Genomic DNA, 13445 nt, shown 5'->3' on the forward strand with positions numbered 1-13445 from the left:
AATCTCTAGGGCAGTTTATTAGCCTTTATCTCTGCAGAAATAATATCAATCAATGATTCCTAAAAGTGGTCTGGACAATAGGTTGGGTCAGTGTTAACATTCCCACCAACCCATAGCGTTCTTCTCAGATAAATTTTACTGCTGCAGGATAGTGAGCAGAGCTCTGAGCTAAGTCCTAGACAGGAAAGGCAGCTGAGGGGAAGTGCTCTGAAACTCTCTTCCTACTCTAACTAGATAACTGGCTGGAAAAATACCCCTAGACTTCAGGGAGTGGCAGAAGGAACTGGAGGCATGGAGGCCATTGTTCCATGGCTTTTAGTTGTGCCCCAAATATTCTGAACTAGTATTATGTTATTTCCATTACAGACAGCATACCTGAATACAACCAACTTCACAAGGAAAGTATAGTGACAAAAATAGAACCTTAGAACAAGTTGACATTTGAACTCTAGTCTCTATTGAAGACTCCAAGATGTCGAACTTATATCCAGACCACAATTAAACAGTATAAATGTTATAAAATGGAAATGCATTGTAAACTTTCTACATTTAGGTTTTCAAAAATATATCCTTTTTGAGTATCTTAGCAGAATCCTGCCAACCTTCTGAGGTGAAGGTTTGCCCTTCATTTTAACTATAGATTCCTTTCGGTGTGAGAGAAAAGTATTCTTTCCTTTATGAATGATAGTAGATAGTAGCATTTATTTTGTCAAGTACATTTCAAAATTTGCTACCCTTAGTTTGGACCCACATTCCTAATTTTTTATTACTAGTCTGTGGCCTTAAAAAGCTTGGAGGGGTGCTTGGGTGGCTCAGTCGGGTAAGTACCTGCCTTCGGCTGGGGTCACAATCCTAAGGTCTGATCAAGACCCACATCAGGATCCCTGCTACTCTCCCTGCTTGTGCTCTCTTGCTCTCTCTGGCAAATAAACAAATAAAATCTTTTAAAAAAATAAAAAATAAAAAGCTTCGAAACCAATGAGACACAGTGTCAGTTGTACGAATTCCCATTCCCAGGCTAGCCTTAAATTACCCATGCCTGCCATTTAAAAAATATGTACACACACACACACACACATACATACATACATATACATAGTATACTATCTCTCACTTTAGAAAGGACACATTTGACTTTATAAATTTTATTTCTTAAGGTTTTAATTAAAATAATTTAAAGAAATATACCACATAGAAATGTTAGAGAAATACAAAAGAATTATAGGCAAATAATGGATAATGAGAATTTTTTTAAAAGAGATACACAATGATAAGAAAAATAGAGAGAGAGATATACAATAGGGGAGAAAAATAAACAGTTTTTATATACTACTCATACATTAATTATAGACCATAGCAGTAAAAGCTTTCCGAACATTGGCAAGAAAAGCCGAGAAATTGTTGGTCTTCCTTACATTCTCTTGGAATTCTGTCAGGCACTCAAGATGAGGAGAACTATCTGACACTAGGAGAAAAAAAAAGATAATTTGAATGAGATTTTTTTTATACAAGAGAAGTGTTTCTAATTTAGATGCTTTCATCTGAATCAAATCATTTCAATTCCATTTTACTGAGATGCTTTGAGCACAGAACGATACACTTGATTTTCATATCCTAAACTATCTTTTGGACCTGCTCTTTGTTTAATCTCTAAATATTAAAATCTTAAGTACTACAATCTTACTTTAAATGTAAACAGATGGTAGTCAAGGGATTGAGGAGCTTAGTAGTAAAGAACAGAATGCCATTTCCCATCATCTTTCGATACATTATATTTTGACTAAACTATTTTAATAGGTGTGTGTGTTGTTTTTTTAAATGGTTAAGTCAGTTTTCTCTGTAAATCTTTGGCTTGGCTTTTAGTTTCTGGTCACTACATCAAAATAGAACAACTTTCGATGCCAGCTTTTAATAACTTATAATTATGGGGAAAATCTAAGCTTTTTTAAGTTTTCATTAGAAAATGTGACTGCTATTCTAAAAGTGGTAATTATAGGGTTTACTAATCACATGAGACAGAAGTCACAAGTAATAGTACAGTTCTCACATGTAGTTGTACGAAATAGTACATCTTGGGAGCAAGTCTCCAGTGAGGGTGGTCAAAGGAAAGGAATGATCCCGCTTTCTCTCCCAACAATTTGGGAGATATTTTTCCAAGAAGAAATTCGACGATGCCAGATTTCTAGCTCTTTGGTTGAGATTGTTTAGGAAACAAGGACCATGACCATGAGGGAAAGATTAGCAAAGAGCACTAGGGTCAAAATCACACTATAGATTCTATTTTAGTACACTATTAAATACTGTGATACTATGTAGCAAGAGAGAATATACAATTTGGAGAACACTAAAAACCTAGGTATGTGGTTTTTTTAGTTTGCTTTTTAAAATTTAGCTTTCATTGAAAGATATTCACTGAGAGAGAAAAAAAAAATCTGTACATGAATTAGATTCCTAAAATAAAGAATTCCCGGAGAATAAGGACCGAGTCACCAGGGTACATCAGGGAGACAACTCAGCAGTTCTCCTGAGTGCTTATCTGCTGTAAGTGCTTTAAGCTGAGAACACAGGTCTAATGAGCTGAGAACCATTTTCCTGAACTCCAATAAATGAAAAATTACTTTAAAGGGGGCATTAGAAGAATAAAAAAGGAGATAAGTATATTTCCATTCTCTTCTTGTCCCCCCTACTATCAATCATATATATTCCCCATAAATCGATGACCTTCTTTCTGGTCTGCTGGAGAATCAGTAAATGAGCTACATTATCAATGTATGGGATTTTTCAGGAGATGGTAATATTTCTTAAATTGATTTTTGAGAAATAAATGATTACATTCTGATGACTTAGCATTTGCTTTTAAAATCACCTACTTGTATAAATTATAATATTCACATTTACGTGGTTATATCCTTTACAGCATTAGCTTTAAGTTCTTTAAAAGGCTAATTCACACTTGTGTATGAAATGCAGTGATCTGTAGTCTTTAAGACTTTTCTGCCACTGAGGCACTGTGCCATCCTGAAGAGAAAGTACATATTAAGGATCCTACATAATAACTATAAATCACTACTATACTCACAACCTTTAGAAGACAGTATCCCATGAAGAAAGACTGGCAAAAAAGCACCGCCTTGTGGGAATTACTTTCTGTCATATTACTCTATATGTGGAGTCAGATAACATTTGAGGATGCCACCCTTAAATGCCATTTAAGAGATAGGAATACATACCTTCATACTCCCTGGCTTCATTTAGGTGGAGGGAAAACATAAATGGGTTCTCAGGATGCTTAGGGTCAATATTAGTGAATATAAACTGTAATTTATCACCTGAAAAGAGAGATTAGATTATTTGGTATGAGAATATTTTATCATGCCAAAGCTTTCCATGGAGATGAGCCTTCTCACCTCTGTCCTTAGTATTTATATGCTAAATACACACACACACACACACACACACACAAAGTAAACCAAGCCTCCAAATGTACAAGTTACAAGTTAGTTTTAAATGAACTATAGCTTAAATATGATTTTAAAAAGCATGAGTAACGAAAGAAAACAACAGATAAATTGGACTTCATCAAAATTAAAAACTTTTGTCCTTCAAAGGGTACTACCAAGAGAGTAAAAAGATAATCTACAGAATGGGAGAAAATATTTGTAAATCATATCTTTGACATGGATTTAATATACAGGATATATTTTAAAAAACCACAACTAAACAGCCAAAAGAAGAGCAACCCAATTCAAAAATGGACAAAAGGACTTAAATAGATATTTCTCCAAAGAAGAGATACAAACGGTCAGTAAGCACACGGAAAGATGGTCACCACCACTAATCATTGGGGAAATGCAAACCAAAAACCACAGTGAGCTATCATTTCACACCTACCATTAGAGTTGTAACAAAACAAGAAAAGAAGAGTGTGGATAAAGACATGGAGAAATTAGAACCCTGCTGGTGGGAATAGAAAATGGTGCCAAAGCTATAGAAAAGTTTGTCAGTTCCTCCAAAAGTTTAAATCGAGAATTACAATAGGACCCAGGGACTTCATTTCAAGGAGTATACTCAAAAGAACTGAAAATAGGGACTCAGGTAACTTTGTGTGTTTATAGCAGCAGTATTCACAGCAGCCAAAAGGTGATAATAACCGTGTGTTCACTGTTACATGACTAGATAAACAAAATACAGTATATACATACAACAGGTCATACAAAAAGTGATGAACTTCTGATATGCATCCAACATGAATGAACCTTAAAAACATGCTAAGTAAAACAATCCAGATGCAAAAGAACAAATACTATACGATTCCACCTATATGAAATACTTGGAATAGGTAAATTTATGGAGACGGGAAATAGATTAGAGGTTATCAGGGGCTGGGGGAGGAGGAATAAGAAATTATTGCTTAATGAGTATATAATTTCTGTCTGTAGTGATGAAACATTCTGGATATGTGGTGATGGTTACACAGCACTATGAATATAATTAATGTCAACAAACTGTATGATAAAAAGAGTTAAAATGCCAAATTCTAGGTCATATAGTTTTACCACAATAAAAAATGTATTACTGAACAGATTTAATCTGACCTTTTCTACATAGTAATCTAGTCTTAATGTGTTTTCCAAAAGACATCCAAATGCTCCCAAAAGAGTAAATGCCCATTAGAAATTAAAAATGGCAACCACAAAGTAGAAACTCACATACATTTTAATTTTGCTCTACAGCATAATTAGGAAATCTCATTTTAAAAATGGTTTTAATTACAAAAAGTAATACTCAGAAATTTTGAAAAACATTTCTTACATTTTTATTCAAAATGAAATAATTACATTAGTACACCAGATTTCCTAAAAAATACTTATTTACTTATTTAAGAGAGGGGTGGGGAAGGGGAGAGGGAGAGAGAATCTTAAGCAGACTGCACTGAGCGGGGAGCACGACACCTGTCACGGGGTTTGATCTCACAACCCTGATATCATGACCTGAGCTGTAACCAAGAGTCCGTCACTTAGCTGACTATGCCACCGAGGTGCCCCCCAGTACACCAAATTTTTAAAAGTGTTAATAGTAATGGGAGGGATACATGCCAAAGAGAAAAAAGACTTCCTAAAATAATGAAGGGTTTAATTTGGGTTCTCTTCTTTAAAAAACATTATTTCCTGACTTTGGGGGCTATGAGAAAGTGCTATTTTTAAATCTAAAATAATTTTAAAGCCTTGTTGTTCAAAAAAGCACCTCAGGATGACAGTAAGTCTCCAATGAATCAAAAATTCAGAGTTGAAATTTGTATTTCCCTCTAATCAAAAGGTTCACATTTTTATTAAAAGCTTATTCCAACAGGTGATGGGCCAGAGAAAAGACCAATAGATATATGAATTGAAAGCCCAGACAATCAAAGAGATATAAATAAATATACAGAAAAAAGGTTTACCTTTCCAATAATAACCAAAGAAATGCATTTAAAAATAAATGCTCCAATATTTTCTAGTCAACTGCCAAAATATCAAACACAAACAGACTTTAAAAACTACAACTCTGACAAGAAGACAATGAAGTGGGTACTCTTTACATTGTAGAGAGTTGTGCACAAAAGAATTAACATGGCAGGCCTGATGCTGTTATCATTAAGACTCTTAAAAAGGCCTGCTTGCAAGATGGTCGTCGGCTAGTGTGTTGCCCACTGCCCCCCAACCACCCCAGGTTTGAAGAGTCACTAGGAGGACTCATAGGACTCTCCACAGGTTCATACTCAGGGCTATGATTTATTACAGTGAAAGGCTATGGCAAAATCAGCAAAGGGAAAAACATATGGGGTGAAGTCCAGGGAAAACCAGCACAAGCTACACGAGTCTCTGATGGGCTTCCCTGGTAGACAACACTTTACAGGTAATGTCACATTCAGTGCTGAAGGAATTAAGCGCAGTGACTCTGTACTTAATCTTAACTCTGCTGGGTTAAGATTCTTAAAAAACTATGCCTGAAAAAGTGTTTCTTTTAGACTTTGCCCCAGTGCCTTTTTGCGGCTGTTTTTCTTGTATCCTCTCAGCAATAAATCTGAGCCATGAATAGGACTATATGCAGAGCCCTATAAGTCTTTCTAGGGAATCACCAAACCAGACAGTGATCTTGGGGACTGCTAACACAATGAACAGTGCTATAAACTGGCATGTATACTACATACAACAGCTATGAAAATATTTACATGCTTTAACCCAATAATGCTTCTCTGGGAATTCCATGGAAGTTATACAAAAGAAATGGAGAAGTCTGTATTCACTGTAGTACTTCTAAAACTGAAACACAGGCAGAATCCAAATACTAAGTTAGAAACAAACCTGTATTAAATGACAGATAAAAGACTGGCTAAAAACAAGACACATTAGTGGAATGAATTATTACACCACGATTTTAAAATTGCTATAGCAACTGGAAAAATGCTAATCATACAATTCCAGTAAGAACAAGGAACAAAATTATTTTGTGTTGGCAATCATGCCAAATATACATTTATTAAAATACCGGATGATAAATAACCAAGGCATCAGTAATGATGTTAAGATGATGAAAAATTTTTTAATTCTTTCCTATTTTCTAAAAAGTTAATAATGCTGTCATTATTTTCTTTGACAGCATTTTTTAAATTCTCTACTTAAGATATACCTCTCTAATCTCTTATGTTTTACTTACATTAATGTACGTACCATAAATTTTACGAATTTCTAGTCCAAGTCGATCTTTATATAAATCTGCAGATTTCTGTAGTCTTTTCAACCTCTCTTCATTAGCTTTGTTAGCAGCAGAAATAGCTAAGATTTTAAAAAAAATACATATATTTGAATATGAAATTTTTTTAGACAAAGAGACTTTACAGCATAAAGAATGTGCCTAATGGTTCCTGGCAGAGAATGTGTGATCAATAACTCTGTTACATGAATTATACTATGCTTTCTCCAGACAAATCTTATTTAGTGAAACTGTCTCCCACTCTGCTTAATTAAGCTCCCGTATCAATTGCATTATGGTTCTAGTTTTAATAGAAATCAAAAGGACCTTTAAGTAAAACAAGAGAAAATAAAGCCCACTTAGCTAACTTCACACAGCTTCCTTGCCGAAATGAGTAGCTGGCTATGCCCGCAAGATATGTTACCCATTTTTAGTAATGAACTGGAGTGAAGGCAGAGATACAGAATTGTGAACCATCATCACTCTGAAATTTACGTTAATGTTTTAGATATGAGTACAACTGGAAACTTACTTTCCTTCTTCTTAGCATATTCCTCCTTAAGATCCTGAATATTTGAGGTCAGTACTTCCAGTTCCTGCTTTTTGTCTTTTATTCTAGCAATCAACCTTAACAAGTTATCTTTTTTTTCTTGAATGACGTTATTCTGCCTACAGATTTCTGTAAGAAGCATAAAATGTTAGTTAGAATATATATAGTTTGCTCTCCAACATCTATCACAGATAAGGAATACTGACTTTATCATAAGATCAATAATGTTTTAATTGATAAGTGCTTCCTAATGGTTCAAAAATTATAAAAACAGAAAGAAAAAAATCCTATTCTTTTCTATTTGCATTTGAAAATAAAAGACCCTTGCAGTTTTGCTCTTCAAATAAGTATATAAAGTATAAATATATAAAAACAACCAAAATCTGGACAATGTTTTTACACAGCACTTTAAAGAAATAGTTCATTCTAATGTTATATTAATGATTTTGGAAGATACCAGAAAAACAGAAAGAAGTGTTAAGAGGAAAGGGAGGGAGACAGAGAGGAAGGAAGGATGAAAACTCATTTACATTGGTAATAAACAAAACATCCAGGAATAATCTAGATCAAGAAATATGTAGGCCCTATAAGAAAAAAAGGGAAAAACCTGTCTGAGACACGTATTTGATTGACCTGGATGTATGGAAAGACATTTTATGCTTCTAAATATTATAAAGATGTCAATATTTCCCAAATTCATTTCTTTTTTTTTAAGATTTTTATTTATTTACTTGACAGACAGAGATCACAAGTAGGCAGAGAGGCAGGCAGAGAGAGCAAGGGAAGCAGGCTCCCCGCTGAGCAGAGAGCCCAATGTGGGGCTCGATCGCAGGACCCTGGAATCATGACCCAAGCCGAAAGCAGAGGAGGCTTAACCCACTGAGCCACCCAGGCGCCCTCCAAATTCATTTCTATATTTAATGCAGTCCCAATGGAATTTGGAGGGAAGGGAAAGGGAAGATCTAGAAAAGTATTATAAAATTTATCTGATGAATACACAGGTGAGAATAGTTAAGGAAATATGGTAAGAAAAATAATGAGGATAGGGACTTGTCCTATTAAATTTACCATCTGTGATATCGGCACTTTTAATACAATAGTGGGATACTAGGTGAAGAAATGACATACAGTTTAAACAAAAACAGCATTCCCAAACAAACACTGGTAGATTTAAGAAATCAATATGAAAAATGAAATATAAAATCAAGTGGTAGATGGTTCCCCAAACTGTGCTGAAGTTCAAAATCAATTCCATATTTTTTAAATATTTAAATATAAAATGAAATCTTGCAAAACCTAAAAGACGGTATCTGAATATAAAGTTAGTTCTATGGGGAAAAAGATCTTTTTGGGGCACCTGGGTGGCTCAGCTGTTAAGCATCTGCCTTCGGCTCAGGTCATGATCCCAGGGTCTTGAGATCGAGCCCCACATTCAGCTCCCTGCTCGGTAGGAAGCCTATTCTCCCTCTCCCACCCCCCTACTTGTTTCCTCTCTCGCTGTAGATTTAGATTTTTAAAATCTAAAAAAAAAAAAAAAGAGAGAAAGAAAGATCTTTTTATTCAAAGGCAAAAAGAAATCAAAGAGAAAGACATAGACTAGCTACATAAAAGTTAATAAATGGGCAAAAACCCTTATACTTGATTCAAATAAGCATAAAACTCTACTATATGCTAGGAACTTTGTTCAACACCTTATATTTCTATAAATTTACTTCAATTTCACTATAATACATTTTGAAGGTCTAATTTAAAAGAGGAAAAAGCAGTTGGCTGACTTGCTTCAACCTTTATGTGCTAGGATACAATAAATAGTAAGACAAAGATTCAAACTCCGGATTTGATTTCAAAGACCATGCTTTGAGCACTAAATATTCTCCCCCAATTGTTCTTAATCTAAAGAAGACGCAAATATAAATTCCTAAGACAAAAACAGACAAAGGAATAAACAGAAGAAATGTAGACTGCAGATGGTTAATAAATATGAAAGACAATTTAATCTAAGTAGTAATCCCAGAAATGCAAATAAAGCAATGACATACCAATTTTCATTTATTACATTGTTTACAAAAATAATAGCTAGTGTTGAGAAGAATGCAAAATACTAGAGTCCTTGTGGCATATTTTTGACATTGCAAAACGAGACTTAAGAATATTCATGTCCTTTGGTTATTCCATTTTTACAAGTAACCTTAAGAAAACAAGATATGTGAAAGTATTTATACACAAAAAATTGTTTTCAGTATTATTTATAATGGTGAAAAACTGAAAACATCCTAAATGGCTAATAGATAAGGCAGCTTAGAAAGTAAACACAGGTAAAAGGCCAGCATATAGCTTACCATGACAAGAACTACAGGAAAAATATGGAGAAAAACGGTCAAGAGTACTAACCCTACCTCCAAAGAACTGAGGAACTCTAGCTTTTCAACCCCTAGCCTATGATTTCCAATGGGAAAACAAATTCATTTTTCAAATAACTGGCATTTACACATCAGCACAGACGAATCTCACAAGCATACTGTTGAATTAAAAAAAGGAACAAAATACACACAAAAATGCCATTTATATAACATTCAAAACACAATACTAAATACCAATAGGTTAGTTCTGGAAGGTGTGAGAAGAGAAAAGTAGACGTGGAAAGTTCTATTTCTTAAGCTGAGTTGTAGGTACACAAATGTTTATTAGTTTTATATATGTGTGTGTACACACACACACACACACACACAATACATTGTTTTACTTGTATGAGGGATTGCGTAAAGAAGTTCAATCTAAAAAAAAATCTCTGTGATCTATAGCTTACGATTTTTTTTTTAAAGATTTTTTTATTTATTTGACAGAGAGAGGTCACAAGGTGGCAGAGAGGCAGGCAGAGAGAGAGAGAGGAGGAAGCAGGCTCCCTGCTGAGCAGAGAGCCCGATGCGGGACTCGATCCCAGGACCCTGAGATCATGACCTGAGCCGAAGGCAGCGGCTTAACCCACTGAGCCACCCAGGCGCCCCTATAGCTTACGATTTTGATACTCCAAAAACATCTCAACCATTCGTTCTTCTTCCTTTAATTTCACAGACAGCTTTTCTGAAAGAGAAGTTGGAATTGAAGTTTTAATTCAGCTGAAATAACTAAAAAGCAAGAACAACAAAACAGCATGTTACGAGTTAACCTCCGTTACCTGCACATGCTTTGATGGAGTCTTTGTAGGTGTCTCTCAGTCCCACCATCTGACAGGAAGTGTCACTGACACTGCTTTTGAATTTATTCCAAAACTCATTTATGCTTTTATCAAACAGTGCGAGTTCGTCCTCTATCATTTTGGGAGAAAATGCTACAAAACAAATAGAACATCGTATTTCTTATGAGTTACTGAAATCAAATCAGGCTCATCTTCTAATCAATCATATTGTGGCAGTGTGACCTTTGCTAGAAAATAGTTAGCAGCTTACTTTTAACTCTAGATATTCCCGGGCAGATCAAGCCACCTGGACTCAACCACGGTTAAAACTCAAGATTCCAGGAAGGACATCTTTACCTCCTAGGGATCTGTCAGTAGTGTAACTGCACAAGACACTCGCACAGCTCTATGACCTTGGGAGAATGATTCTGACCCCGTTTTCTCACAAGTAAAATTGGTAACTTAGAAGGCGTCCCCAACTCTGACCATTTGAATTCTGGCCTGCATGGCCAGGTCCCACATGGACGGCCCCCTCTCCTAGGAGAAGACCCCACAGGAACCCTGCCTCTCCTTCCCACTAAGGTCAGGAAAAGTAGCACTAAACAGGCGACGGGAGTGGGAGTTTGGTGGGCTTGGTCCAGGAAAGGTACAAGTCACCCGCAATCTCTGCGCCTTAGTGTCCTCTTTTGTAAAACAAGGTCCGGTAAGACGGCAAGCTCCCCCAGTTTGCTGTATCGCCAAAACTATCCCCTAAACCTAAAACCTTCCCGGAAGGGCCACAAATCTCTCGTTGGCTGAAACCCGGAACCTTTCAGCCTCACCGCCGCCCACCCCGAGTCAACAAACCGTGCATTTCTCAGACCTCCTTCCCGAAAATAAATCCCGCCCAGAAACCCACTTTCCCTTAGAGCGACAGACGGATCCGGAAGCCCTAGATCCCACCTCCCTCATCTTCTCCAGGATGTCTGAGCTCCGCCACCTACCCACAAAAGACCTGAACCAATTCGAGAAAAACCGAGTTTCCAGAACCAAGTCCGGCAGCCGCGCTGACTTTCGTATTTCAAATATTAGGGCGCCTTGCTCCTCCCGCCCCCGGGGCGTCCTCGCCTTTGGATTGGCTGATAGCTACGCTTTTCATAAAGGGATTGGTTGATCTAGACCTCCGGTATTCTCGCGAAAGGATAGGGGAGAGTGCATTCTGGGATTTGTAGTTTGGTTTTTTTTTCTGAGACGCAGCGGACTCAGCTCTGCTTGGTAAAATACTGATTAATAGCTCCCGGAGGGACATGCCCCAGCACAAGGCATTCATCATTTTCAAATAAAGCCTTCTGCAACAAATATAAGTATTGAACTTTAATCGCAGTCTGTTGCCAAATACATTCCCCTTTCTTTAATATTCCCTGTAGCTCAGAGTTAATAAATAAAGCAAGCAAGCAAGCAAGCAAGCTAGGGGCGCCTGGGTGGCTCAGTGGGTTAAAGCCTCTGCCTTCGGCTCAGGTCATGATCCCAGGTGGGATGCAGCCCAGCATCTGGCTCTCTGCTCAGCGGGGAGCCTGCTTCCCTTCCTCTCTCTCTGCCTGCCTCTCTGCCTACTTGTGATCTCTGTCTGTCAAATAAATAAATAAAATATTTTTTAAAAAATAAAGCTAATAAAAATACCATTGCTTAATCTGTCTCATCATTTAATAACTTTTCATTGGGAAGTGGTTGGAACATTACTGTTTGTTGGCTTCTAATATGAACATTTCCAAAATTTCTTAAGTCTCTGGTTTTGACCATGTGAAACAAAGCGCAGTACCTAGTACTGGTATTACTTGGCCCAGCAGAAACTCAATGACACAAAACTCTTTATTGACAAGTTTCTTGGTATCTACACTCTCTGATAGTCTGTGTTGCAGATAAAAGTGAAAAGTGAAAAGAAACAGGGAAACAAGAAGTAATTCAAGATTTTTAAACTGTGATATTTGTAAGAATAGTGATGCGTTGGCAGAATGGAAATCATCTTGGAGATTGTTTTGGTGTTCTGGGGGAGGGGTGATGCAGGGAGGCAGAGGCAGGAGAGGATATTGTTGGGAGATCCAAATGTTAATATCCCTTAGGCATTTTACTTCTTTAGTTAATTCAACAGTGGCTAACTGCTCCAACTCTGTAGTAAGACTGCCTAAGTTCGAAATCCAGGCTCCATCATTTACTAAGTTTGATGTTGGGTAAGTTACTTGGTCTATAGGACCTTAGTTTCCTCATCTGTAAAGTGAAGGTAATAATAATAATAACACCTTCTTCCTTCATATACCAAATCTGAAGACTAAAAGAGGTAATAAATGTAAATACCTTAGAAGAGGTCCCTCTAAGTACTCAAAATGGTTTCTTGTTTTTATGATTTTATATCCCACCTATTTCCTATGCAATGGATTGTCATATCAAAACACATATTCTTTCTTAGAACAAAATCCAAGTTGGTGAAGAAGTAAAAGAAATTCTTGCAATTGAATACTCACTTTAGCTAAGGCAGTGCATATGGCTTCCATTACGAGAAAATCACACTACTTGTTGAATTCTGACCTTAAGGAAACATGCATTCTGCTATGTCTGGAAAAGCATAGAGTATATTCCTTCCACTCAATCCAAGCTGAATTAGCTAGTTAAGTGTGGTTATTTAGCATTATCCATTTAATAATTTGCCAATATTGCACAAATACAACAACTTTAGTTTCAATATAATGGATACTAAATTTCAAACAGTAGTCTGAAAATATTTTCAGTAATTTCTTTAAGTCATTACTAGTTCAAGATAATAAATTATTTCCCCAGCTTGGAATAATGTTTGGATCATCTCTTTAATGCATTCCTGACAGAATTTTGTAAAACACAACTGATCTATGAGCAAAATGGAAAAAAAGTTTATTAGCAAGACTGTGAGATATTCACCACTGACACAAGGCTACAACTATATCTCTTAGACAAAGATGAACATTTTTCAGCTGATTC

General features: G+C 36.3%; 1 protein-coding gene across 3 annotated transcripts; it reads right to left on the reverse strand.

Moving 5' to 3' along the window:
• Positions 1-1166: 1166 nt before the first annotated feature.
• Positions 1167-11529, reverse strand: SPC25 (SPC25 component of NDC80 kinetochore complex). 3 transcript variants are annotated; one of them, XM_044240928.1, is made up of 7 exons: positions 11304-11322; positions 10458-10610; positions 10298-10363; positions 7265-7411; positions 6711-6815; positions 3231-3329; positions 1167-1465 (listed from the first exon to the last, which is right to left on the reverse strand). In XM_044240928.1, the coding sequence occupies exons 1-7, from the start codon at positions 11308-11310 to the stop codon at positions 1341-1343; spliced, it is 702 nt and encodes a 233-aa protein (XP_044096863.1). In that variant the 5' UTR covers positions 11311-11322; the 3' UTR covers positions 1167-1340. The 3 variants fall into 3 exon arrangements, with proteins under 3 accessions (XP_044096863.1, XP_044096865.1, XP_044096864.1); XM_044240930.1 differs by lacking the exon at positions 11304-11322 and adding an exon at positions 11115-11136; XM_044240929.1 differs by lacking the exon at positions 11304-11322 and adding an exon at positions 11441-11529 and having other exon boundaries at positions 1168-1465.
• Positions 11530-13445: the final 1916 nt, after the last annotated feature.

Source organism: Neovison vison, chromosome 3 (genome assembly GCF_020171115.1).
Source record: "Neovison vison isolate M4711 chromosome 3, ASM_NN_V1, whole genome shotgun sequence".
In the NCBI taxonomy this organism is placed as follows: domain Eukaryota; kingdom Metazoa; phylum Chordata; class Mammalia; order Carnivora; family Mustelidae; genus Neogale; species Neogale vison.